This window comes from Rosa rugosa, chromosome 4 (assembly GCF_958449725.1).
Source record: "Rosa rugosa chromosome 4, drRosRugo1.1, whole genome shotgun sequence".
Taxonomy (NCBI): Eukaryota; Viridiplantae; Streptophyta; class Magnoliopsida; order Rosales; family Rosaceae; genus Rosa; species Rosa rugosa.
In genome coordinates, this window is record NC_084823.1 from 33,645,842 (window position 1) to 33,673,014 (window position 27,173).

General features: G+C 40.2%; 1 protein-coding gene and 1 long non-coding RNA gene across 4 annotated transcripts; one reads left to right on the forward strand and one right to left on the reverse strand.

Moving 5' to 3' along the window:
- Positions 1-6,174: 6,174 nt before the first annotated feature.
- Positions 6,175-11,446, reverse strand: LOC133707287 (uncharacterized). 3 transcript variants are annotated; one of them, XR_009845034.1, is made up of 7 exons: positions 11,085-11,446; positions 10,893-11,002; positions 9,973-10,271; positions 8,582-8,657; positions 7,807-7,925; positions 7,170-7,388; positions 6,175-6,515 (listed from the first exon to the last, which is right to left on the reverse strand). It is a non-coding gene; the product is annotated as an uncharacterized LOC133707287 (long non-coding RNA). The 3 variants fall into 3 exon arrangements; XR_009845035.1 differs by adding an exon at positions 6,764-6,931 and having other exon boundaries at positions 10,893-11,446; XR_009845033.1 differs by having other exon boundaries at positions 10,893-11,446.
- A 12,063-nt stretch (positions 11,447-23,509) lies between these two features.
- On the forward strand, positions 23,510-26,604 carry LOC133707530 (disease resistance protein RPM1-like). Its single transcript, XM_062133180.1, has one exon. The coding sequence runs from the start codon at positions 23,755-23,757 to the stop codon at positions 26,602-26,604; it is 2,850 nt and encodes a 949-aa protein (XP_061989164.1). The 5' UTR covers positions 23,510-23,754.
- Positions 26,605-27,173: the final 569 nt, after the last annotated feature.

The following is a 27,173-nucleotide window of genomic DNA, read 5'->3' on the forward strand; positions in this document are numbered from 1 at the left end:
GTCTCTATCCCATCTCTTAATACCCTTCCTGCTCATGTCTTTGGTTGTGTAGCCTATGTCCATCTCTATAAGAACCAACGTTCTAAGTTAGATGTAAGGGCTCTCAAGTGTGTCTTTGTCGGGTATGGGACTCAGCAGAAAGGATACAAGTGTTATCATCCTCCCTCTCAACGATTTTATGTCACCATGGATGTGACATTCAGTGAGGATACATGTTATTTTCCACCTTCTACGACTTATAATCAGGGGGAGCAGGGTGTTTTTTATGAAGGACAGTGCCAAACAGGGCCAACGATCGATCGTTTTATCTCAAACGATCGATCGGTTAGTGAAGAGGAAGTGTCCAATGCCCCAGAAACCAACGACACTCCTGCAGAAATAGAAAAGGCAATTGCCGAACAGAGCGCTGCGAGTTCCGAAACAGAAAAGGAAATTGTTGAATCGTCTAGCCTTCACCATGTAACTACCGAACAGAGCATTACAAGCTCCGAAATAGAAAAGGTAATTACTGAATCGTCTACTCTTCACCATGCAACTGCCAAACAGAGCATTGTGAATTCCGAAACAGAAAAGACAATTGTCAAATTGTCTACCCTTCAAGAAGAAGCTCCTAATCATTCAGTCTCTCCCTCTCCATCAGTGGTCTCCCCTGTTTAATCTTCATCTGAGGTACGTAGTAGTTTGCCTTTGTCCCATGACCCACCTTTGTCTAATAGTGTAACTCCTTTAACTGATTCTACACATGTTCCAACACGAGTCTTACCAGAACGGTCCAATCGTGGCCAGCCTGCCAATAAATATGAACCAAGTTTGTGTGCTAAGACCAAATATCCTATAGCTAATTATGTGTCTACTCATAGGTTGTCTAAACCATATGTAGCCTTTGTGAATCAATTATCTTCTGTGTCACTTCCTAGTAAAGTGCAGGATGCAATGAAGGACGAGAAGCGGACAAAAGCAATGGCTGTGGAGATGGATGCACTTGAAAAAAATCAAACGTGGGAGTTAGTATCACTACCTCCTGGAAAGAAAACAGTTGGGTGCCGATGGGTGTATACAGTGAAGCACAATTCAGATGGTTCGGTGGACAGATATAAGGCAAGGCTAGTAGCGAAAGGTTATACCCAGAAGTATGGTGTGGACTATGATGAAACTTTTGCACCAGTAGCAAAGATCAATACAATCCGGGTACTTCTGTCTCTAGCTGCTAATCTTGATTGGCCTCTGCAACAATTTGATGTTAAAAATGCATTCTTGCATGGTGATTTGAATGAAGAAGTATACATGGATTTGCCTCCGGGATATGGTACTTCCATTGGAGTCAAGGTGGTGTGTCGTTTAAGGAAGTCCCTATATGGCCTCAAACAATCTCCAAGAGCTTGGTTTGGTCGATTCACGACATTCATGAGGAGGATTGGGTATAGGCAGAGCAATTCAGATCATACCCTATTCCTTAATCATCAGAAGGGTAAAGTTACAGCTTTAATTATTTATGTGGATGACATGGTGGTGACAGGTAATGATCTTGAGGAGATTAAGAAGTTGCATAGTGCATTGTCAGCAGAATTTGAAATGAAAGACTTGGGGAGTTTGAAATATTTCTTGGGAATTGAAGTTGCTAGAGGAAAAGATTGTATTATGTTGAGCCAGAGAAAGTATGTCCTTGACTTATTAGCATAGACGGGTATGCTCGATTACCAACCAGCTGACACACCCATTGAGCAAAACCATCGGTTAGCTAAGTATCCAGATCAAGTACCCACGAATAAGGCAATATATTAGAGGTTAGTTGGAAGATTAATTTATTTGTCACACACTAGACCAGACTTAGCTTATGCAGTTAGTGTTGTGAGTCAGTTCATGCATAATCCTAGTAAATATGGAAGCTGTGGTTCGGATCTTGAGGTACTTGAAGTCTGCTCCTGGAAGGGGGTTGGTGTTTTCTAAGCATAGGCATTTGGATGTTTTAGGATATACAGATGCAGAATGGGCAGGTTGTATAACTGATCGACGGTCCACTTCCGGATACTTTACGTTTTTAGGTGGGAATTTAGTTACTTGGAAGAGTAAGAAGCAGAAGGTGGTGGCTCGTTCTCGTGCTGAAGCAGAATATAGAGGAATGGCTCGTGGAGTTTGTGAGATGTTGTGGTTAAGGCACTTGTTGAGGGATTTGGGGTTCAAGCAGAAGAAAGCCATGCCCTTATTCTGTGATAACAAAGCTGCAGTTGAAATTGCTCATAATCCTGACCAACATGATCACACAAAACATGTGGTGGTTGATAGACACTTCATCAAAGAGAAGCTGGATCAACAAATCATCTTTTTTCCTTTCGTACCTACTGAGGAGCAGTTGGCGGACATTCTTACAAAGCCAGTTTCTAGCAAGGCGTTTTGTGACTCACTTGACAAGTTGGGCATCCGTGATTTGTATGCTCCAACTTGAGGGGGAGTGTTGGCGTGAGTCACTCTCCATAATTGTAGGAATTGTAGTATAATTAGGATTGTATAGTTAAGGAGGATATCATGTAGTTAAGGGGGAGAATATCACGGTGTAATTAGTTTCCTATTAGGGATGTGTATACTTTGTATATGTACTCCATCTTTGGAGAAGATCAATACATCAGAAATTCCCAAACAATTGGTTACGTCTTGTTGCTTGTAAGTATTTTTGAGTGCTGAAAAAGTCAAGTTCTAGAAACATGAATCAGACAAAGAAATCTAGTTAAGTATTATCTAGACGCCAGAAAATTCCAAGAATGCATGTCTGAGGAGATGCTTGACTGTCCTTTCGCTATTTATATACACCAAGTCATTGTCTAGCAGCGTATTGTTTTTGATTAGCTACTAGCTAAAAGGATGTGGTCATTTCAGTGAGGATGAGAAGATATGGCATGGTTTGTGTTTACCAAGAGACTATAATAATAGGGTGATTGGCATATGTGCGTGCACATTTTGGATTACCATGATCTTTACGGTTGGACTTTAGGCTTGTTCACACCATCCTTGACTGTAGGCTTTATCACTTCTGAGGATATTTCCGGGAATATTGTGCAGGTTTTAACTTTGAAGTAAGAACAGATAGTTGAAAATACAGGAACTCTTGGCTGGTATTATATTGTTCATTTATCTCAATGGTAAACTTAGCATGATCTTAGAGTCAACCTCTCTTGTGATTTGTGAAGGTGGGGATGAAATTGGTGGGTCTGGTTTGTGTTGGAGTTGAAGGTCGGGAAGGTTTGCCTTGAGTTCCAAGTTGTCACGACTACCAATCCGTAGTAATAATTGTACAAATGCATGGTTGTTTTCAACCTGATATTATCAACTCTCGAAATAATATAAAGGGCAAACAATGCTTAGAAAATCCAAACATAATCAACATCAATGTTAACTGACCTATTAGCAAAACTTACTGTTGTCAAAGCCATAATTACACAAATGAGCAAACGTTCAGTAACACTGCCAATGTTACCATTACTAACGCGTTGTTCAGTAGGGGAAACTGGGTTTTTGGTTTTGGCTTCTTATGTAAATAGCTGGAAGACAGACGAAGTCAGATGAATGGGTGTTGACTGCCGACGTTGATTTGAAAGGAACAAAACTGATTCGAATATTCTAAAGCCTAGCTAAAGGTGATGATGCAAGGGAATTCAGAGTCCTTTTCTTTCAGATTGCATTATGATATGTGAAAATATAAGGACATAATGTGTTTTCTGGAAAATGGGGATTGCAAGCCACGTATCAATCCTTACTGGGCAGCAGAAACCAAAATTAACAAATAGAACACCATATTTTGGTTATGCAGTGAAAACCTCAAATATGAGATTAAAAACACTGCGGGGCTCTTACTCTTGAGAACCCAAAAATAAGAATTAACTTATGATGAAGGATATGTTCTTTACAAACTCGAATAGCACTAGCACGGCTACAATGATTAGACAAAATCTAATACGAAGTTTGTCTTTCGTCTTGAACTCATTCTTCTCTTGAACGATCGCCAAATATCGCTCTCCTTTCTTCACAGCTTCTCTACTGATCTCAAGAGAATTTATGCATATGAAAAACAAGACCAAGACACTTAAGCATGGAACAAGTGCCTTTGACTCTTATGACAAAATCAATCTCAAGCATGCAAGACCTCCAAACTGATTCTTGCTTTTTTTTTTTCCCCCTATCACCGTCCCTCTTTTTCAATATATATCAATATATATGAATAGGTGCCGTCCCCCAACACAAACAAACAGATTTCTACCCTAATACCCCTTCTACAAGGAAACTATCTTTTGTTTTAAAGATGACCAATCAAAGACACCAACCCTAAATTAATATTTAGGAAATCAATTACCCACTTTCACACACATAAAAATATCTTCAAATAAATAAAATATATTAAACCCATTAACCCCAACGATACCTTCCTAGATTAACACCAAATTTATGCATGTATGCATGGATGCATTTACCTGAGATTCTCTTGGATCAGCTTGTACGATACTTCCCGTTTTGTATGGGAATGCCAATACTTGTACCTACAATCTCCCCCTTTGGCATTCCTATACAAAACACATTAACCAGAGACAAACTCTCCCCCTCAACAAGTACAGGAGAGACATCACAACTCATCATCCATACTTTTCCTGAAACACTTATCACATAATTGGTAAAATACACAAGATAGAATAAATCCAACAGATCACACATCACATTTAACACCATATTTCTCCCCCTTTTTGAATAGGGATGCCAAAGGACTAGGGGTGGTCATCCCTAAGTGCGCGAATAGTGGACCTCAATTGCACCCAATGGAAAGAAAGTAATCATGCAAATTCCAAAGAAGATAGAACTCATGGATATGGCCAAGTACCGAAACTCCCCCTTAATCGATTATATCATGAAGAATGCAATAATTAATGAAATGCAATCACACAATGATTTGGTTTGTATCCAATTGTTAAGGAACGATTTAATCCGCATAGCTTTTCCAACAAGAGCAAGACCACATATCCATACACAAGAGTGCAACAAAATAAGTGCACATGAGTGAATCGTTTCTGACAACCACAAGGTAAGTTAGAAGATGAACGAGTATTCTATACCTTTTGTTGTGTAGAGTGAACATATCTCAAGATGGGGTGTGTAACATTTGTCGAAACCTGAAAAGCGAAGCTCACATACGAAACAAATTTAAGCACGTAAATTTTATTCCCCTTATAACACCGTGTGGGCATGATTTTGAAATTTTTCTTTTTGCCTTTCACACAAAGTAATTTTTTTTTTTTTTTTTTTTTTTTAAGAACACTACGACCCATGTAACGAGTATTTTGCTAGCAGCTCCCAAGTCAGATGACTTTAGGGTACTAGATGTAACAAGGACATCCCAAAGAGCACATCTACTAGAGTCAATAGTCACTATGCCAGAAAAGTAATCAGACGACAGAGGAGATCTGTCGTCTGATGAAAAAAAAATTTGTTGTCTAGTACGGCGGTGCTGTCTCTTGGGGGTATCAGACGACAGATTTCCTCCGTCGTCTTATATTTCAGACGACAGAAATTTGTTAGGTCGTCTGTTGTCTGATGAAATCAAGACATGAGTTAGCTGTGTATTAGTGAATTCTGACGACAGATAAATGTGATGTGATCTGAAAACAAATAACAGTACGTTCCTTGTAATTTCTATGATCTAATGTTTATTCCAAAGACAGAAAAATGGTCATTTCTATGGTTTGAATGCACCAAAGTAGAAGATATGAAATCCTACCTGTTGTCTGAATGGACTTATAATAACAGTTTAGTGTTGTTTTATTCAAATTCCAATAACAGTTAATTGTCATTAGCATTCAGTTCAGATTACATTTATCTATCGTCTTTAGTAGCCTACAATAACATTTATCTGTTGTTTGAGTGCATAAGTAACAACATATTTTTTCTTGTTTCTGTTGTTCTTAGATATGTCCAACAACATATTTGGATTTCATTTTGTTATTACCTTTTATTTCAGATGACAATTTTCTGTTGTTTGAGTGCACAAGTAACAACATATTTTTTCTTGTTTCTGTTGTTCTTAGATATGTCCAACAACATATTTGGATTTCATTTTGTTGTTGCTTTCTAATTCAGATGACATATTTGTATTCTCATTGCGCCACAATTATGTAAATTTGGAAACTACCCAATGCATTCATCAACTATGGAATCCATTCATAAAAATACCAATATTTGATTAATCTGTTACTGCAGCTATACATACATCCATAATGGAGCTAAACTTAGTAAACATCAGTTCAATAACCTATAGCAGTTGGCATGATCAACAAATGGAACCCAAAAAACACTGATATCTCATACTATTGATCATGTTTGGTGAAGGCAGATTTAGGTGGTGCATCAGTCTCTTCAACAACCGGTTTCGACACTGTTTTTTCACCTCTTTTCATTTGCAGTGCCTTCATCCTTAGTGCTATTGCTTTAGCTTTGGCTGTGTTGTTAAACCAGGGAGTCATGGCTTGAAAGAAACAGATCTGATAATAGTCAGCAATATGTATCAATAAATGGTTGAAAACACACAATTAAGTTAAGGAACCAAATGTCAAAAACTTAACAGCCACATCAACTCACCAAGTAAACAAATATTAGAACAATTCTAGCACTAACGCTAGGTACAGTTGACTTCTTAACAAAAGAGTATGATCTTCATCTTCAGAACAAGATACTATAACCCTCTGACTACTTGACAGTAAACATTAGAACAATCTGTTCAAGTACTTACAATTTGTATATAATTGATAACTAACAAAAAGTGCCGTGCAATGCTGCAGGTTTCTTTGTTTCCTGAATTTTATACGTACTAAATTGATTGAGAAGAAAGACATGCTAGACTCCGAACAATTTGTGAAGAGTCGATTGGTTTTCATTTTGGCACCCTAGATATGCAGTTCTGTTGAGGAGAGTAGATATGAACTATTAAGAATACTAACAGTAAATAAGCATTCAGCAAAGCCACATCATTTTTTCCAAAACAAAGAAGAAAAGACAACAGCAACTAATTAAATGAGATCCAAAATCTGAAAACCCCCAATCACTTGCACACAACATATGGCACCTAAAGAAAAAAGGACACAGAATCATATGTAAACAAATGATGGATCTGAGCAGCTTCAATGTAAAAATTCTACCTCTCTTCTTTGCCTCTTGTTTCCTTCCATCTCTCTTCTTCTTCTTCTTCTTCTTCTTCTTCTTTCCTTTAGTTTCTTCATTTCTCCACTTTTGTTTCTTCTTCTGAATTTCTTCTTCTTCCCCTTCTTCCCCTGTTCTCTTCTCTTGTTTTTTTTTTGTTTTTTTTGTTTTGTTTTGTTTTTTTTTTTTGGTTTTGTTTTGAGGTCTGTCAGACCAACCTGCAAGAAGAGTAAATCCTTAAAATAAGAACAACTTTGAAGATACAGCTGCAATGGGACATCAAAACCAAAGGGATATTCACATAAAGACAATGAATGAACACTTATATATGGAAAACAACAGCAACAACAAAAAATGAAGAAGAAGAATTAACCCCTTTGATTATCTCGAAAACAGAGTTTGTTTGAGACTTATTCTTCATTTTGACATCACTAATGAGGTTAGAATTAGGAGGAAGACAAATACAATTACGTTTATGCTTCAATTCAATAGGATGTGGTTGCACAGAAATATTTGTCGGCAAATGCCTTCAATGTAATGATGCAGAAATAAAGGAGACAGTAAGTTGAATTAAAACTATATACCTGCAAAAATTTCACAGAAAAAAACCAAAAAACCACATGTTCAGTTTGTTACCTGGGGTCAGGTCAAGGCAGAATAGAGAGGGGTTTTTTTCCAAGGCGTTGACGTCAATTGGGGTTCATATCCATGGCAGAACTGGTACGCTCTTTGGCTTATAATCTTCTTATATCACCCTAATCAACAAAACCATCGATACCATTCAGATTGAAAGATATATCTGAAGGGGGGAAGTTTCAAACTCTAAGATAAAACACCAGTAAGCTCTATATATGAAGGAAAGTTAAAAGAATTTGATTACAAAAATTCAATGGATTCAAAATGTTTAAACTTTTCCATACCAAGAACCGAAATCATATCAGATACAATCTCAAGTACTAAATATGGACTTGCTCCAAATCATAAACTCATGCATTTTAAACATGAATGCATGTTAACTAAGCAATTGTCCTTTGTCATAAGGCCATGATTGATGAACGATTAGGCAGAAAATGGACCTCAAAATTGTCAGCCTATATGTAGCTCAGAAGAATAAATTAAGTCAACTACAAAACTTTACTCTTCAACTATATTCATATGTGAATCACATCTCTTCGCAAACAAATCTGACCTATAAAATCCCTCATTTGGACCAAACATAAGTAGAACTAAATAGCTCAAATCAGAACAAATACTTTTCCCCATTACGGAAAAGCTCAGCAAGATTATGAAATTGTCCAATTTCCAAGCTGCAAAGGACTTGAAACCTCATTTCTATGCTTCTTTGTAAAACAAAAACTGAAAATAATTTACTCGACATCAGTATTCATAACCTCAGTGTAGAATGTCTCACCTAAACTCTCAGCGCAAGTTTCTGAACATTGCTCCAAACTTCCTCAAATATGGGACTAAAACTCATAACAGTTCTCCTAGGCAGAAAAAAATGCAAATATCAGAAAATTGCATAAATGCATAACATTCTAGAGCATACCAAAGTGAAGAATGATTGAAATAGTTTTGTCTACTTATTAGATATCCCCAAAACATCAATTAAACCCATTTACTAATCCAGGTTGATAGTTTTTATGCAGCTACCCAATGAACAACAGAGGTAATGGAATCAAAGCTGAAAATAAGCCATCTTATGTGGATGGAACTAAGGAAATCACTTTAGTTATATCAACAGAAGAAGAATTTATAATATTTTGACACCTGAAAGCCAATATACTCATTCTTTCTTCACCAAAAAGAAAATGGGGAAAAAATAAACAACAAAACAAAAAAAAGACACAGGAAAAGAAAGGTTTCAAAAGAAACCGATCTCAAGTTTAGTTCTTAAATATATAAAGATTGGGTGAGTAATAAACAACATAAAACTGCAAACCCTTAATAGGGTATGTCATCTGCATCTTTGTTGCCACAATAGGCTGTAGAAAGTCTTTGTACAAAACAAATAGCACTTGCCTAATAGGTTCCTCAGATGCTCATTCAAGGATAGCGTCAAAGAATAGTGGAAAAGACTACATAAAACTGAAGATCTTGAGTCCTGTGTCCCACAGCTACCAGATTTAAAACAACCAGGTAGAGAGCAAAGATGATGCTTTACATTTCAATTGTTGTGGGTGTGTGAGTCAATGGCAATCTTCCAATTACAAGATCCATTTGTAGTGTACTGTGGTTATGGTTATTTTACTATTTTAATTGCTGCGGCTATGGTTATTTTACTATTTTAGTGTACTGCTCTCTCATTTAAGCCTAATGAAGAAATGAAAGTGTAATTAGTTAGGGTTAACACCTTGATCCACTTTGCTTAGCCTATTTCACTAACTAATCACAACTCCTAAGCCTAATCCCTAGCCTAATTTTCCTTTTCTGATCTGAAACTTTTAAAGATCAGAGCTTTCCTGTTCAAAACCTTACCTAGTCTACTTCTCTTCTTGATTTGAATGAGCTAACACTCAAGATCCAGCTCTAATCCTCAGTGTTTTCAAAATTTACTGTTAAAGGTCTTCATGTAAAACTCAGAAAGGCCGTCAACATCACCAAAATCTTTTCATCAAGCACCCGGTGATCAGTCCAATTTTGTGTGTAAAGAACAAAAAGCTAAGACTACCCATTAGCCACTACACATGTTTTCACTAAAAATGACAAGAACAAAAAATTTCTCACAAACTAGTTCCAGAAAATTAAAAAAAAAAAAAACAAAGGGCATAATGAAGAAAGAACAAAGCTTTGAGAAAGTACCTCTGAAGATGCTTGTTGAGAGTTGGCTTGAGAGTGGAGAAGTGCAGCGTAGCAGTAGGTACTTAAAGGAGTGATGTAACTTAACTTAACCCTGGTTAAGTTAAATGGAAGAGAAGAGTTGGGTGGTCTCACCGTCTCACTATGCCATGTGACTATTTCATTAATGGAGACATGGAGTCATAGCTCATACCATTTTCAGGAAAGTTACATTAGCTGATGTATTCCAACAATAGCTATCCCACCCTACTTGCAGATTTCATTGTTCTCTTCAATGACAGATCGAAGACTCTCAAGGTCACCTGTTGACTCAAATGGAAGATCCCGTGCATGCATGATAAAACATGTTAACTTTATTGGATAAACAAGCAGGGTGAAAACCCTTGCAGATATTACTGAAATAATATTCAAATCAAATCAAAAACCATATTTCTCCCTCTGAAAACTTCTAACCAATTCTAAACATGTAATTACTAAAAGCCAGATTCAAATAACCCAATTACTCACAAGCCCACAAACTTTGAGAAACATATGCACATGTTACATGGTGTTCGAACATGCAATTCTCTAATGCTCAGTACGTAATATGATGATTTGTTTCAATCAAATCATCGTAGCTAGGTTCATAAACAAATGTAGCGGTTGTTTTAATCAACAAGAAAAACCAACAAACAAACAAACAAACTAATTAATGGCAATTCTATTCTTTTATTATACAATGGTCTAGATCTACAGCTAGCTCTGAATCAAATAGCAAAAACATACACCAAGCTTATCATTTTCAATGTTTATTTCTAGTTTTACCCATAAAATACTTAAAGCGGACTTTTGTACCAATCTAAAGAAAATTGAAGATCCCATTTTCTAATTACAAACTGAGAGAAAAGAAAAAAAATTAGTATTGCAAATTGCTTTCATATTACCTTAGGAATCGCTAAGGCATCCAAAATTAGGAGGTCATTGTTAAAGAAGGAGGCCTTGTGGATTCTGAAAGTGGGTCGAAGAGGAACAAATCTATCACTGCTAACCAATTCTGCAAAAATAAAAATCATGAGCAAAATGAAACCAGACAAATCCCAAAACCAGAAGAACCCTAAACGCCCAAATTAAAAAACCATTGTCTTTGGGAGAGAATCCTTCCAGGGACTGGATCTGAACGGAGGTTTGAGCGGGAAGATGAAGAGGCGAAGGCGCTGTAGAGATGAGGCTATCCGTGGCCTGGATGGTGTCCTCTTTCATGGCGGCGCCGTTGTACTTGACTGCAATTGTCTTGGCCCTGAATTTCTGGATGAAGGGTAGGGATTCGAAGAGAATCTAGGGAGGTTTCGGGGTTTTGAGGAAGGAAATTATGATTAAGATTGTGAGTAAGAGGGGGGATTTTGTCGCTGAAGGAGAGAAAAGAGAAAGGGAGAGCGAGCGAGCAGAGATGGGAAAGAGAAAGAGAAAGACAATGAGTGTGTGGAAAAAACACGAAGTCTTTCGGAGTTAAGCGAAAAAAACACTTAAAAAAAATATTAACTCACCTTATTCAGACAACACAGTTTCTTAACTGTGTTGTTTGAATATTACCCCATTGACTAGTCAGCTACAGGGTTTGGGTATTTGAGAGGGAAAAGCCTAAAACTTATCGGAGGGAATTCTGAAATTTCTATTAGGGTCCAATATAGAAAATTTCAATCTTTTCAAACGACATTTAACTGTTGTCTGAATTTGACCATATCTTCAAAATGAAACAAGTATGGTTTCTCTGTGTATTCAGACAACACATTTAATTTATCTGTCGTCTGAAAAAATCAGACGACAGAAAATCAACCTTCTGTCGTCTGATGTGTGTCGTCTGATAGCTTTTTTTGGCATAGTGAGTCTCAGATCCTAGTGCCCAAGTTCTCAGTGTAAGCCCTAAGTTCGTCATTGTCAAACTGGGTGCCATTGTCCGTGACTATGGTGTCCGGGACTCCGAATCTACAGTAAATGTTCTTCCATAGGAAGTTTTTCACTTTCTCCGTGGTTATAGCGACTAGAGGTTCTGCTTCTACCCACTTTGTTTGGTTGTCAACGGCTACGATGGCGTACTTAAATTGTCCCACTGCTGTGGGAAGCTTACCGATCAGGTCGAGGCCCCATTGGCAGAATGGCCAAGGTGCAAGGAGGATGGAGAGAGCGATGGGCGGTGCCCTTGGGATGTTTGCGTACATTTGGCATTTGTGGCAAGAACTCGATATTGTTTGGGCTAGGGTCGACATGGTTGGCCAGAAGTAACCTGCCCTCAGGGTCTTGTGTGCAAGAGACCGGACCCCTGCGTGGTTACCGCATACACCAGCGTGTATGTCCTTCATTATCTTATGGCCGCCCTCTGGTGTCACACACTTGAGATTTGGGAAGCAATGGCCCCTTCTGTATAATTTTCCATTAATGATCGTGTATCGAGCTGATCTTAACTAGAGTCTCCTGGCTTTGACTCTATCGTCCGGGGCTAGACCATAGACCATGTACTTGAGGATTGGGTCCATCCAGGAGGCGGTGTGGTCCACCGGTGAATATTTCTGACACTGTTTTAGAAGTGCTCGGCTTTTCTAGTACTTCGACCTTGGTGGCCCCGTAGGTAGGACTTGAAGAAGTTGCCGCAATCTTAGCAAGGGCGTCTGCCTTGTCATTCTCTGCTCTCGGTATTTGGGTGATTATGTAGGAGGTAAATCTCTGAACCAGTGCCCGGGCTAGGGCCTGGTAAGAAGACATGTGGGGCTCCTTCGCCTCGAAGTTACCGCTGACCTGGTTCACAACCAACTGGGAATCGCTGAAGATACTAAGGTGCTGGATGCCTAGTTCCCGGGCGATCTGTAGACCTGCTATGAGTGCCTCGTATTCTGCGGCATTGTTGGATGCTTTTAAGGCAAACTTGAGGGCGTACTCATAGACTTGATCGTCCGGGCTAATTAGCAGGATACCGACGCCACTTGTCTTTTTGTTAGACGTGCCATCAACATACAATCGCCAAGTGTTCGGTGGGGGTGGGTCTGGGGCTGGCGGCTCAGGTGATCCCGGGGGTGGATCATTAGAGGGAATCAACTCAGAAATAAAATCTGCCGCTGCTTGGCCCTTAATAGCTGTCCGGGGTTGGTACTTGATGTCGAGCTCCCCTAGTTCGATGGTCCATTTAATTAGTCTTCCCGATGTCTCTGGCTTCTGCAATACCTACCTCAATGGGTGATTAGTGAAAACAGTAATCGAGTGTGCCTCAAAGTAGTGTCTTAGCTTCCGGGCCGATACTAGGAGGGCCAATGCTATCTTTTCAATGTCCGGGTACCTGGATTCAGCACCAGTGTAACCCTTTCCGGCGTAGTACACCGGGTACTCGCACTCGGAGTCCCGCTTGATCAAAGCGGAGCTTACGACTGTCGAAGATGCCGCTAGATATATGTATAGCATTTCTCTGGGTATGGGTTTGTAAAGCAAAGGTACCTCTGCTAAGTATGCCTTGAGGCTGAGAAAAGCAGCCTCGTGCTCTGCGGACCAAGCTATTACCTCGACGTGTTGGGTTTTCAGTAACTTGAAGAAAGGAGTGCACTTGTCGGTGAGTCTTGAAATGAACCTTGACAGGGCGGCCACCTTACCTGTAAGGGACTGGACATCGTTCTGGTAAGTGGGGGATATCATGTCTAATATAGCCTGCACCTTCTCCGGGTTCGCCTCGATTCCCCTGTGGTTGATTTTGTACCCGAGGAACTTCCCGACTTCGACACCGAATATGCACTTCTGTGGATTTAGCCGAATGCCGTTGCGTAATATGATGGAGAAGACAATGGATAGGTTGGTTACGTGGTCTTCTGCGGTTAGACTTTTGACCAGCATATCGTCCACGTATACCTCCATGATGGTCCCTATGACATCTACAAACATGGAGTTGACAAGTCGTTGATAAATAGCACCTGCATTCTTCAATCCGAAGGGCATGACCTGGTAGCAATAGAGAACTTTGTCTGTGGTGAAAGCGGTATGCTCTTCGTCTGCGGGGTTCATCCGAATCTGATTGTACCCGCTGAATGCATCCATGAAACTGAGTAACCGGTACCCAGCAGTAGAATCGATTAGTTGGTCAATTCGTGGGAGCGGGAAGCTATCCTTGGGGCATGCCCGGTTAAGATTTGTATAGTCCACACACATGCGCCACGATCCCGGAGACTTCTTTGGTACCATGACCAGTTGGCCAACCACCGGGGATATGTCACTTCCCTGACAAAATTGATGGCCATCAATTTCTTTACCTTAGCCTGGATAGCCCGGTACTTATCGTGTGTGAAGGCTCTGCGCTTCTGTCTTACCGGTGCCGAGTAAGGAACAATGCTCAAGTTGTGCATGGCTATGTCAGTTGGTATACCTGGCATGTCTTCGTATGACCAGGCGAAAGCAGACGCATTAGAGCAGAGGAACGAGATTAGGTCTTCCCTGATAGTCGGAGCCAACTTGGTGCCTATCTTGACAATTCTGTCCGGGAACTCCTCAGATAACACGACCTCTTCGATTTCTTCCACGGCACAGGGCCTTTCTTCGTCAGAGTCTGTATCATCTCTGGGATCTTCGTACCTGTCTGTGAGAGGGTCGGTGACCACGGGCAACATTTCTGACTTACCCTTGCCCTGAGATACCGTCAAAGAATATCACTGCCTTGCCGCAGCCTGATCACCCCGAATGGTCGCTATTCCCACCGGGGTCGGGACTTTCATCACGAGCATGTGGCCTGCGATGAATGTCTTTAAACGCCAGAGTGCCGGCCGACCCAAGATAACATTATAGGATGAAGCACAGTCGACGACAATGAACTCTGTTTTGATGGTAGAACAGTTAGGACTCTGGCCCACCGTGATCGATAAGTAATCTGATCCCAGTGGCTGAACTATATCTCCTGAAAAACTGATGAGAGGCTCATTATCTTGCAACAGTTTGGCCCTTCCCCTGTTCAGGGCTCTGTACGCGTCTCGGAATAGCACACTGACGGATGCTCCGGTATCCACAAGTACTCGGGAGACTATATAGTGGTCCATTTGAAGCGTGACCAGGAAAGGATCATCATGAGGCATTCTGAGGTCAGCCTCTTCTTCCTGCAGGAAAGTGACCGACTTCCACTCAGTGTCGCTGCTCTGCTGCGGGGTTTTGTGGAAATTGAAAACTTCGGGATGTCCGAAACTGGAATTCCTCTTCCTTCTGTGGGGAGGTAGCTCCTTCGGGCCCCCACCATGGATCGTGAAGATCTGGCCGTACACGTCTACAGCTCCTATTTCTTTAGCAGGTAGGTACCGCTGAAGCTTGCCCTTCTGAATAAGCGACTCGATCGTGTTTTTTAAGGTCATGCAGAGGTTGGTATTGTGCCCGGCATCTTCATGATATGTACAGAATCTTCCAGTATCCTGCTGGGTAAGTTTGCTCTTCGGGAACTTCCTCGGTTGCGGTCCAGGTATCTCCTCTCTGTTCTCGTTCCATATAGTTTCATACGAAGCGTTGAGGATAGTAAATACCTCATACAAGGGTGGTGGTGGTGTTCGTGAGTTCTGTTGTGCCCTTTCTTCCCAGCGAGGCTGAGGGGTCATATAACCGCAAGACCTGGACGATGACGTTTTGCTTCTCTTGTTTGAGTTATGGGGTGATCTGTCCTGATTATGGACCCACTCCCTTTTTCGTGGCTCATCCCTGACCACCGGGGCCGGGGTGGAGACCCTTAGCTCTGGTCTGACGTTATCCCCATACGTTTCGAATTCGGCCTGAGCGTGCCTGATGGCCGTAGCCATTAGCTCGTCATAGCTAGCCGGGGGGTGATGGTTAATCCCGTAGAGAAACTCTCCGTGTCTTAGGCCCCTCCTGAAAGCCAACTCAGCCAGTTCCTTGTTAAGGTCCCGGCACTTAGCGGTTGCCGCCTGCCATCGGTTAACGAAAGACTTCAAAGTTTCATTCTCCCCCTGTTGAATCTTTAGCAGCCCCTTTGGGGTATGTATCCCATCGGTACGTAAGATGAATCGAGCTATGAACTTGTCCGCGAGCTCCTTGAAATTCCCTACCGAACCGGCCGGTAGCTCGTAGAACCAACTCAAAGCTTCCCCTGACAATGTCTCCTGGAACATATTACAACACACCTCATCCGTGTATCCTTTGGCGCTAGTTTGTGAGCAGAAAGCCTGTAGGTGCTGGTACGAGTCCCCCACTCCCGTATAGTCAATCTTCAGTGGCTTTGATATGTTTGTTCGGATGACGCCTCTAACCTGTTGGGTGAAAGGACCCGGACGGTCCTCGTTAGTGGTCAGGGGTCGCCAGATGTCCCTATTCTCTGCTGCCTCTACCCTTGCATGCAGGGCATGTAAGGAGTTGCTCATTTGTAAGAGTAACGCCGTGTTTGGATCAGTTACCGGTAGTTCATTTTGAGCTGGCTGTGGTAATGGTGGCGGTGGCAAATGTCTCAGGCTTTCCGGGAACAAGTCTACCGGTACTTGGATCATCAGGCGACCGCTTCCCGTAGACGGGGGTGGAGCGAGGCTGGTGCCTCCCTTTACTGGGACAGCATTTCCGTCTGTTGCTAACTGGGATGCCCTAGCTAGGGCTTGGGTCAGTGCCTCATTATGCTGGTGCCTTTGGTCCAGTGCTCGGGTCAGCGCTGTGTTTTCATCCACCAACTCCTGCAGTCTCTGTTGCGAAAGGAGGTTTGTCTCCCTATCTATTCTTTGCTGTTCCCGATCGTTCCTGGCTTGTTCCCTGAAGGCTGCGATCTCTGCTCTCATAGACTCCATCTCTGATACCGGGGCTACTTGGTCCTGGATGACCGGTGGGTCATCTGTGTTCTGCTGGTCTAAGGATCTGAGACCGTGTGCCTCTCCTCCGACACTCGATGTCCCTGCTGATGAAGTACCGGGAGAGAATATCAGTGCCCGGGCGACACTTCTACCTTCACCTGCCGTTTCTTCCGGCTCGGTCATGATTCGGCACCCCTATCTGGCGCGCCAATGTTTCTGGTAGCTTTCCTAGGGTACCTCACTCAGAATGCTATACCACAAGGGATACCGATCCAACTCCTCGATCCTGTACCAAGAGCACAGCATTAGAGGGATAAACCGTACCGGACGGTTTATGCCCCTCTGATGCCTGAGTAAGATGCCAATATATATAATGAACTATATTAATAGTGGAGGAAGGAGTTATCACCCGTAAAAGGTGGTTGTACTGATGCTTTAATACTCTAGCAAGGGAAGGGAGTTTCCCCTATCTTCGATGTGGGACGCCTGATGTCCCCTTGCAGCTATAACAGCTTTCCGGTATATATTTAGATGGACTGTGCTGATCAAGTCCGGACCCCTCTGTGTCCGGGGTGCCGTCCCTGACGTGAACCATCCCGGTGGGATGTGAACCCGGCCGGTGGTCTGGTACCTGGGTCTGCCCTACGGGCCCCAGTTGACTGCTAAACCTAGTGAATTATCTAGTAGTATGTACAACCGGGGTGGCCAAACCATTCATGTTTCTTCCCAATCATCATATCGTTTGTCACGACCGAGGCCTGTTTACTTTGGGAATAGCCTGGCCATGCTCCACAAAATATTGCACCTTTTTAACAAGGAGCAACAACAACATTAAACAACTTCATATGTGAGTATTGAGAACAAGTCAGCCACAAATATTACCTACCACCACGTTGAGGATGTGTGCATGTGATGAGCCAAAGTGATAGAGAATATGTTGTTCATGCTCACGATTACAGAGTGATGCAAGAACAAATTCAAAACATGCTAAGCACCTCATTGCACACAGATTTAAGAAAAGGAGTATAGCCCTTGTCAATCTAAGTTCAAATTAATCTGTCAGACACTTGGGGATACAAACCACCATTTCAATCCTGAATTTCCAGAAACTGATCCTCACAATGCATAAATGTAAATAATAATGCACCTATACTACCATGAAGACATACAACATGAATGCATGCAAAGAGATATGGAAATTAAGGAAGAGTCTTAGAACTTAGAACACCAAAGGCACTTCTAAGTGATTCAAAACGAGTATTATCCAAGGGTTTTGTAAACGAAACAGCCAAATGATGTTCAGTAGGAACAACTGCACACTCAAGAATATTATCAAGATTATCTATATGAGCAGAAAAACAATTATTAGAACCTTTTTTAATCCAGATTTGCTTCTGCTTCAAATTCTGCTCTTTGGGGATTGCAATGCGCTCTGCAATCCTGTTGATCAACTTCAGATGCTCTTTCAGCTCAGCTTGCAGCGATGCAGTTGGGCTAATTTTTTATGCTTTCCTCTGATTTTGAGTCACCCTGCGAAGTATATTACACCTAGGACGTATGTGTCCCAATTTTCCGCAATAATGACAAGTAGGAATGAAGTTTTTGGAGTTGTGAATATACCTGGGCTGACGCACAGAGGTGTGCTTGTCAGAACTTACCGAAGAGCTTTTCTGATGTGATTGGATGGCTTCACGAGGTTCTGGTCTTACAACTAATTTGGTGGCAGACTTGATGTCACTAGAGCTTTGTGACTGACTTGATGAACTCTCACCATCTACACTTTTTACAAATGCCAAAGGTTTGCAAGACTCGTCATTATATCCTAATCCTTCTTTATTACAATGAGCTTTGCCAAATCCAATCATTTTAGAGACTTTTTCAGACCCTATAGAGAACTTGTTAAAGCTTTCCTTGACCCTTGATAATTCTTCCTGCAATTTCTTATTTTCAAGGGTTAGAGAAACATTTAAAGAGGATTGAGCCTTAATTTCAATCTGCAAAACTTTGATTTTGTTAGTAATCTCATCATGCTCCTTGTCCTAGTCTTGAGACTTGACCTTACCCTGCAAAACTTTAATCTTATCAACAAGGTCAGTACGTTCTTCTTCCCATTCTTTCAAAGATATTTCAAATTTTTGCTCAATTTTTTCTTTCTCACCTCTTAAGGATTCGACTTCCTCTTCAAGTTTATTATTTTTTCTAAGAACAATTCTTGAAGCATTATACAATTGCTTGCATTTTTCATTTGTTTCTTCATCAAGAGTGTCATCTTCTAAATCAGAAACATCAGATAATTCAGAATCAAAAAAGGAAGTAAGAGCAAGATTTACCTCTTCGCCATCGGATTGAGAACCTTCATCACTGTCACTCCAAGTAGACTTTAAAGCCTTGTTTCCACTCAAATTATACCTCTTATTGCCACAATCGGCAACAAGATGTCCAATTCCACCACACTCAAAACATTTAGGCTTGTTAGGAAAAATTTTTGAAGAGTTTCCAAAGGATTTTTTGTTTTTCAGAAAATTTTTGAACTCTTTCATCAACAAAGCTAAATCCACAGACTCATCAACAATATAATCTTTCTTTTTAATGGAGGAAAAAGCAACACCTTTTACCTTTTTTTCAGGCTTGAGTCTCATCTCAAAAGTTTTGAGATTTCCTACCAGTTCGTCAAGAAAATAGGTGTCCAGGTCTTAAGCTTCCTCTATAGCTGTCTGTTTGGATTGAAACTTTGATGAAAGAGACCTAAGGATTTTCTTGACGATTCGATGCTCTTCAAAAGGATCACCAAGACTACGACATTGACTTGTCACATTCAGAAGACGAGCATGAAAGTCATCTATTGATTCATCTTCTCCCATTTGCATGTTCTCAAACTCCAAGACAAGTCTCTGAAGCTTATGAACTCTAACCTTTTTATTTCCTTCATAAGTAACTTGAAGAAGATCCCATGTTTGTTTAGCCGTGTCACAATGGCTGATTCTCACCCTCTCCTTCTTGGATAAAGCTGTGTATAAGGAATTTCGTGCCTTGAAATCACAACTTCTATTCCGAACCTCCTCTTCTGTCCATTCCTTCCTAGGCTTAAGAACTCTTGTAGATGTCCCTTCTACTTTCTTTGAGTCTTCAGCCTTGGTTGGGTGTTCCCATCCAGTCTCAACTATATTCCACATATTTTCATCCTGAGAGTAGAGGAATGCCCTCATCATGATCCTCCATTGTGAATAATCCTCACCATCAAATAAGGGCGGGCAATTTATGGAACTGGAGGCTCTGTCACGTTCACGTTCCATCCTTGACCACGGATCAACTAAAAACCTTTAGAACCTGCTCTGATGCCAAGTGAAAATACAAGGACAGAATGTGTTTTCTGGAAAATGGGGATTGCAAGCCACGTATCAATCCTTACTGGGCAGCAGAAACCAAAATTAACAAATAGAACACCATATTTTGGTTACGCAGTGAAAGCCTCAAATATGAGATTAAAAACACTGCGGGGCTCTTACTCTTGAGAACCCAAAAATAAGAATTAACTTATGATGAAGGATATGTTCTTTACAAACTTGAATAGCACTAACACGGCTACAATGATTAGACAAAATCTAATATGAAGTTTGTCTTCCGTCTTGAACTCCTTCTCTTGAACGATCGCCAAATATCGCTCTCCTTTCTTCACAGCTTCTCTACTGATCTCAAGAGAATTTATGCATATGAAAAACAAGACCAAGACACTTAAGCATGGAACAAGTGCCTTTGACTCTTATGACAAAATCAATCTCAAGCATGCAAGACCTCCAAACTGATTCTTGCTTTTTTTTCCCCCTATCACCATCCCTCTTTTTCAATATATATCAATATATATGAATAGGTGCCGTCCCCCAACACAAACAAACAGATTTCTACCCTAATACCCCTTCTACAAGGAAACTATCTTTTGTTTTAAAGATGACCAATCAAAGACACCAACCCTAAATTAATATTTAGGAAATCAATTGCCCACTTTCACACATAGAAAAATATCTTCAAATAAATAAAAGATATTAAACCCAATAACCCCAACGATACCTTCCTAGATTAACACCAAATTTATGCATGTATGCATGGATGCATTTGCCTGAGATTCTCTTAGATCAGCTTGTACAATACTTCCCGTTTTGTATGGGAATGCCAATACTTGTACCTACAATATGTGGCAACAAGTCGGTTAGACGAAGTGGTGTTAGCTCAGTGGTTAGAGCACCTACTACCTAAGATCGAGGTCATGGGTTCAAGTCACCATGGGGGTAGGAGTGAAATCCTTTGATCCTCTTTGAAAAAAAAAAAAAATCGGTTATTTTCTCAGTTAAGTAACTTTGTTATTTTGATTAGTTCCTGATTCAGAAGATGATAGGGTCAGTTGAGCCTACTATTCAATTACTTATTTACTTATTGATAGGAGCATTTTAATGTGATGTTTTAATAGTTATTTCCCCATATTTTGCTTAGTTATTTCATTTACTTAATCATTTTTAATTTAGTTTCTATTTTCTAGGTACATCGAATAAATGGAGAAGAAATGAGCTTAAAGGCAGAAGGGATGCAGAAATGAGCTGAAATGAAGAAATGGAGTATTCCTGGTCCAACTAGGAATCCCAGTCAATGCAGGAATCCTGATGAGGCTAGGAAACCTGAAGGCATTAGGAGACCACATGACTTGAAGATATTATGGGAGATTAAATATGATTTTTGCATGGGAAATCAAGGAGATTACGTTGAGAAAATCAAGGGAGAGTTTCAAGGGATTGTGCAACAAGATAAGGCTCAAAACAAGTCCAGATTCGTTCCTTAATTCCCTCAAGATATGTTGGCTGAAATTAGAGAATAAAATCTGCAATTTTAATGTGAAAATCAGGAGAAAATCAAGGGGAGGATGTTAAGGATAAAGCCATGGAGAGATTTAAGGGAGAAAAGGTCCAAAATGCATCCAGATACATTGTCTAGGTTCATGCCTAGATATTTGGCCGAAAATTGTGAATAAAATCAGATTAAATCTTGGGAAAATCAGCAACAATATATTAGGGATTGATTTTGGAGCTTTTTGATTGGTTGGATGACATAGCAGAGCTGACGTGACATTATCTGATTGGTTAATGCTGTGTGGATCAATCTTGAAGACTTGGAGACTAGGTTGCCATCCTCCTATAAATAGGAGCATTCTCTACACAATTCAACACACCAACACCACAACACAACAACACAACAACACCTCATAATTCAGAAAATTCTCTCCATTCTCTAGTCTTCAGAAGCTCTGCGTCTCAACCAAGGAGGAGAAGAAGTCATGCAATACATCAAGATTCTAGCCACCATCTACCCTTGGTCGTTCCTAGAAGATTGCTTGCTTTCAAGGATCTTCGAGTTCTTCGTCTCAAGGCTTTGTCATTCATCTTCCACGGTGTATTTCATACTTTCTTTTGTTTTCCTTTGTTTGATTCGTAGAGTTATGAATTCTAGTTAACATGACGTTAAGGGCAAAGTTTAAAGCCCGTTTATATGTTTTGAAATAAATTTGTGATTTCTTTATGTTGATTTATATGTTGCTTATGTGAGATTGCTTGATTGATTTTGGATTATAGAAAACTTTTATATGTATGTGTTCTTTGGTGGCCAACTTAGGATATATGCATGTAATTGGAGCTAGATTTAAGTAGTGAAGGCTTTGGACAAAAGTCGAAATCAATTAAGGAGGATTGCAAATAGATGAACTTTTTCATACTAGGTTGTGCACTTTGGTTGACATCTTTTCTTTGTTCTTCATGCATTGAATGTGTTCTTGAGTAGCTAGCTTTCTAGACTATGATTGCATGTTCAATAGGTTTAATTTAGGTGCTTTCACTTAGATTAAATATTGAAGGAAAGTAAAAAAATGGGAAATCGTTTGCTTATTAACGTTTCACATGGTCAACTTATTTCTCATGACATAGAAAATCAACTATAGGAATTGTAATTGGATTTCATTCATATGGATATGGTTTTGATCTTTAATCCTTGCGTTCCACCCTTGTATATATGTTTTTACATTTTCTTTATTTTATTTATTATTTTTATATTCCTAAGACCCCCTTATTTGTGTTTACTTGTATATATTTCTTTTCTTTATTTTATTTTTGTAAATAATACTTTTTACTTTTACTAATTAATTAATTGTTTTTGCAATTACAGGTGTACCCTCAATCCCTGGCTTGAACGATCCCTACTTATTCTATACTGACAACTACATTTTACAGGGTTAAATTATATGCTTGCTTTTAGCGCTATCACTTATTTACTTATTCAAGATTGGGAATGTTTAGATGGCTACTGGGACAAATTGCGTGGTACTTTACAGGGAGAAATCAAGAATGAGGAAGGTACAATGTAATGAGAAATTGGAGAATATACAGGTTTTTTTAATAAACAGAGGAATAGCCTAGACGGCTCACCCACTATTGAATTTTATTTCGAAGAAAAGAAAAGAAAAGTACAAAAGGGAGGAGGGGACAAAACCAAAACTCCTCCAAAGTAAACAATCGGAAGAGAAAACAAATGATAAATACAAGAAGAAATATACTAAATTGGAGAATATAGAAAAGAAAAGTACAAAAGGGAGGAGGGGACATAACCAAAACTCCTCCAAAGAAAACAATCGGAAGAGAAAACAAATGATAAATACAAGAAGAAATATACTAAATTGGAGAATATACAGGTATATTAATTAGACCCTTGACTATTTCTTTAGTTTTCAAAAACTATTGGATACCAGTATTATAGTATGTTGGGCAACTGCACTTTTCTTTGTGACATGTAGCACCAATTGACCCTGATGTGGATGGTTTCCACAAAACCTTTAAAAACAGAAGAAGCCTACCCCATGAAAGATCATTCAACAATATCAACTCAAATACCACATACAAAGTTTTCTTTTCTCCTACTATAAATATATTATCTATCCTCAAAAACACAAACAAACCTGCAAGTGCTATCAGGCAAAGAAATGGCAGAAAGTGCAGTCACCTTTTTGGTTAACAAGCTCACGACATTACTCGAAGAAGAGGCGAAACTCTTGTCGGGGATCCGAGAAAAGGTCGAGGGCCTGATTGCAGAATTGGAGCGCATCAAGGCCTTCTTAAGGGTAGCTGATGCAAAGGAAGACAGCAATCCTCAGCACCAAGTGCGGGTTAAACAAGTCAGAGATGTAGCTCATGAAATGGAAGATGCCCTTGATAAATTCAGGCTTTTCCATTCACACGATCATGGTCATGGATTCCGAGCTTCCCTTCATAAGCTTTCTTGTATCATCAAGAAATGGAAAGCTAAGCATGAAATTTCTGCTGATATTCAAAGAATAAACTCAAAAGTCAAAGACCTCTATGAGGGACATGAGAGATACAAACTTGTTGACCAAGCTGGCTCCAGCTCTGCTCTTCTGGTTCAGCGCCACAAGTTAGATCAAGGGGATGCCCTTTTACTGGAAGAGGCTGATCTTGTGGCAATTGGCGAGCGCAAAAAGCAACTGATTGAATTGCTTATGAAGGAAGACACTAGACGTCAGGTGGTTCCAGTAGTTGGGATGGGTGGACTGGGGAAAACTACCTTGGTCAAGCAAGTCTACGAGGATCCAAAAGTTCAGAAACGTTTCAAGGTACATGCTTGGATCACTGTTTCTCGATCATTCAAGATAAATCAGCTCCTAAGACACATGATCAATAATATCTTCAAAGTTATCCAGAAACCGGTTCCTGAAGATGAAGAAGTTGAAACCATGGACGACAACCAGCTAAGAGAGAGAATCAAAAATTTGCTGCAGAATAGTAGGTACCTGATTGTTCTTGATGGTATATGGCACATACTGGACTGGGATGCCATCAATCATGTAATGCCGAACAACAATCGTGGTAGTCGAGTAATGCTCACTACTCGATATGTTAATGTAGCCTCTGCCTCTTGCTTGGGGAACCATGACATGTTCTACCGTTTAGAGCCCTTATCTCTGGAAGATTCATGGACACTTTTCAGCAGGAAGACATTTCATGGAGAGTCATGCCCACCAAATTTGGAGGAAATTTGTCGATGCATCCTGATGAAATGCGGGGGATTGCCCCTTGCAATTGTGGCCATCAGCGCTGTACTAGCTTTAAAAGACAAGAGAAATGTGGACGATTGGGCTGCTGTTTGTGGCAGTATTGGAGCTGAAATAGAAGGAAATGATCAACTTGACAACATGGAAAAATTGCTGTCTCTCAGTTACAGGGATTTGCCATTCCATCTGAAATCTTGTTTCTTGTATCTGAGCATCTTTCCTGATCCCTACAAAATTGAGCATATGAGATTAATTCGGTTATGGTTAGCTGAAGGATTTGTTATTGGAAAAGAGGGAAGGACACCAGAAGAAGTTGCAGAGAGTTACCTTAGAGAGTTATTGGACAGAAATTTGATTCAAGCAGCAGAAACATCAACTGATGGGAGAGTTAAATCATATCGCATCCATGATATTTTACGGGAGATTGTTATTACGAAGTCTAGAGAGCAAAACTTTGCAGCAATAGCAAAAGACCAAGGTACAAAGTGGCCTGAGAAAGTTCGAAGACTATCGATAGTTAACACGCTGCAGAATATACATCAAAAGAGGACAGCATCCCGACTTCGTTCTTTGCTCGTTTTTGGGGTAGAAGATTCACTTACTGATTTTCCCATACCAAAATGGTTTCCAACCGGTCTTCAGTTGCTTACTGTATTAGACTTAGAAGGTGCACATCTGGATATGTTTCCAAGTGAGGTTGTCAAGCTTCTTCTTCTCAAGTACCTTAGCTTGAGGCATACAAAGGTGAAACAAATTCCAAGCTCCATCAAGAAGCTACAAAACCTAGAGACCTTGGACCTCAAACACTCGCATGTTGTTGAATTACCTGCTGAGATTTTGAATCTCAAGCGACTTCGTCATCTCCTGGTTTATCGTTATGAGGTTGAGTCATATTTACGATTTAATGCCCGAAAAGGAGTTAAGATTCCGGTAGGGATAAGTAGCTTGCAATCGCTCCAAAAGCTCTGCTTTATAGAGGCAAATCAATACAGTGGTGCTTTAATGGCAGAGCTTGGGGGAATGGAGCAATTAAGGAGGTTAGGCATTTATAAGTTGAGAGAAGAAAATGGGGCCACCTTATGCTCATCTGTCCAAAAAATGACCAGCCTTCGCTCGTTATCTGTATTTTCAGCAGGGAAAGAGAAGATAATTGATCTTAGCCACATTTCTCGTGCTCCTCCATTTCTTCAGCGACTATACTTGGCAGGGCGTTTAGAAAACTTACCCCACTGGATCTCTTCTCTTCAAAACCTGATCAGACTGTTTCTAAAATGGAGTCGGCTGAAGGAGGATCCTCTAGTACATCTTCAGAGTTTGCCAAACCTGGTACATCTTGAACTTTTACAAGTTTATGATGGAGAAAGCTTGCACTTTGAGGCAGGAGGGTTTCCAAGTCTGAAGTTATTAGGTATTGATAAATTGGATGAACTGCAATTGGTAACCATAGAGGAGGGAGCAATGCCTTGTCTAGAAAAGCTAATTATCCAGCGCTGCAAATGGTTGAAGAAGGTCCCATCTGGCATTGAACATTTAACCAATTTAAAGCTGCTTGAGTTTTTCGATATGCCAGATGAATTAATCATGCCACTACATCCAGATGGTGGAGAAGATAACTGGAAAGTCGCTCATGTTCCAGCTGTTTATTATTCCTATTGGAGAGATGATGGGTGGGATGTCTACTCATTAGTCAATGAAGGGGAGAGTTTTAATTCGGGTACTTCGGCTGTGAGGAAGCTCTTTCGTAATATGTTATGGAAGGCATAGTTATAAGGTTCTGATTTTAAACAACTGCGAAGAGTCCTGGAAGCAAGATCTGAGCCTCTAAGGACTGAACTTCTACCACTGCACCTATCCGAGTTGTTTAATTTTTTTCTATTTTTTATGCCTTCCAAATAGTTCTCTTATCCAAGATATGGTTAATCTTTTGAAGTTGCTAGTAGTTGAATTTTTACTGTAGTTTTTCTTGTCGTAACAATTATAGAATATAGAGTGAGTTTCCCTTTTACATTTGGCAATTTGGCTTCACCTTATAGTTTCCTAGTTGAGGGGGATAATTTAGGAAGCAGTTTAAAAACTATACAATATATCCTGATCCTGCACTGGTCCTTACATTTAGCCTTTCTAAAATAAAGTTACCGAACTGTTTACCAATTAGGATTTTAAGTTTTATTGGCTTGGGGTTTTGTTTGTGAAGGGATAGAATTGAAGAAGTCTGGTTCCTGTTGGAATCGATGGTGGGAAGGTTTGGCTTGAGGTCTGACATTGTCACCGACTCTTACCAATAGTAATTGTAGAAGCATTTCAGAAAAAATAAAAAATAAAAAATAAAAAAA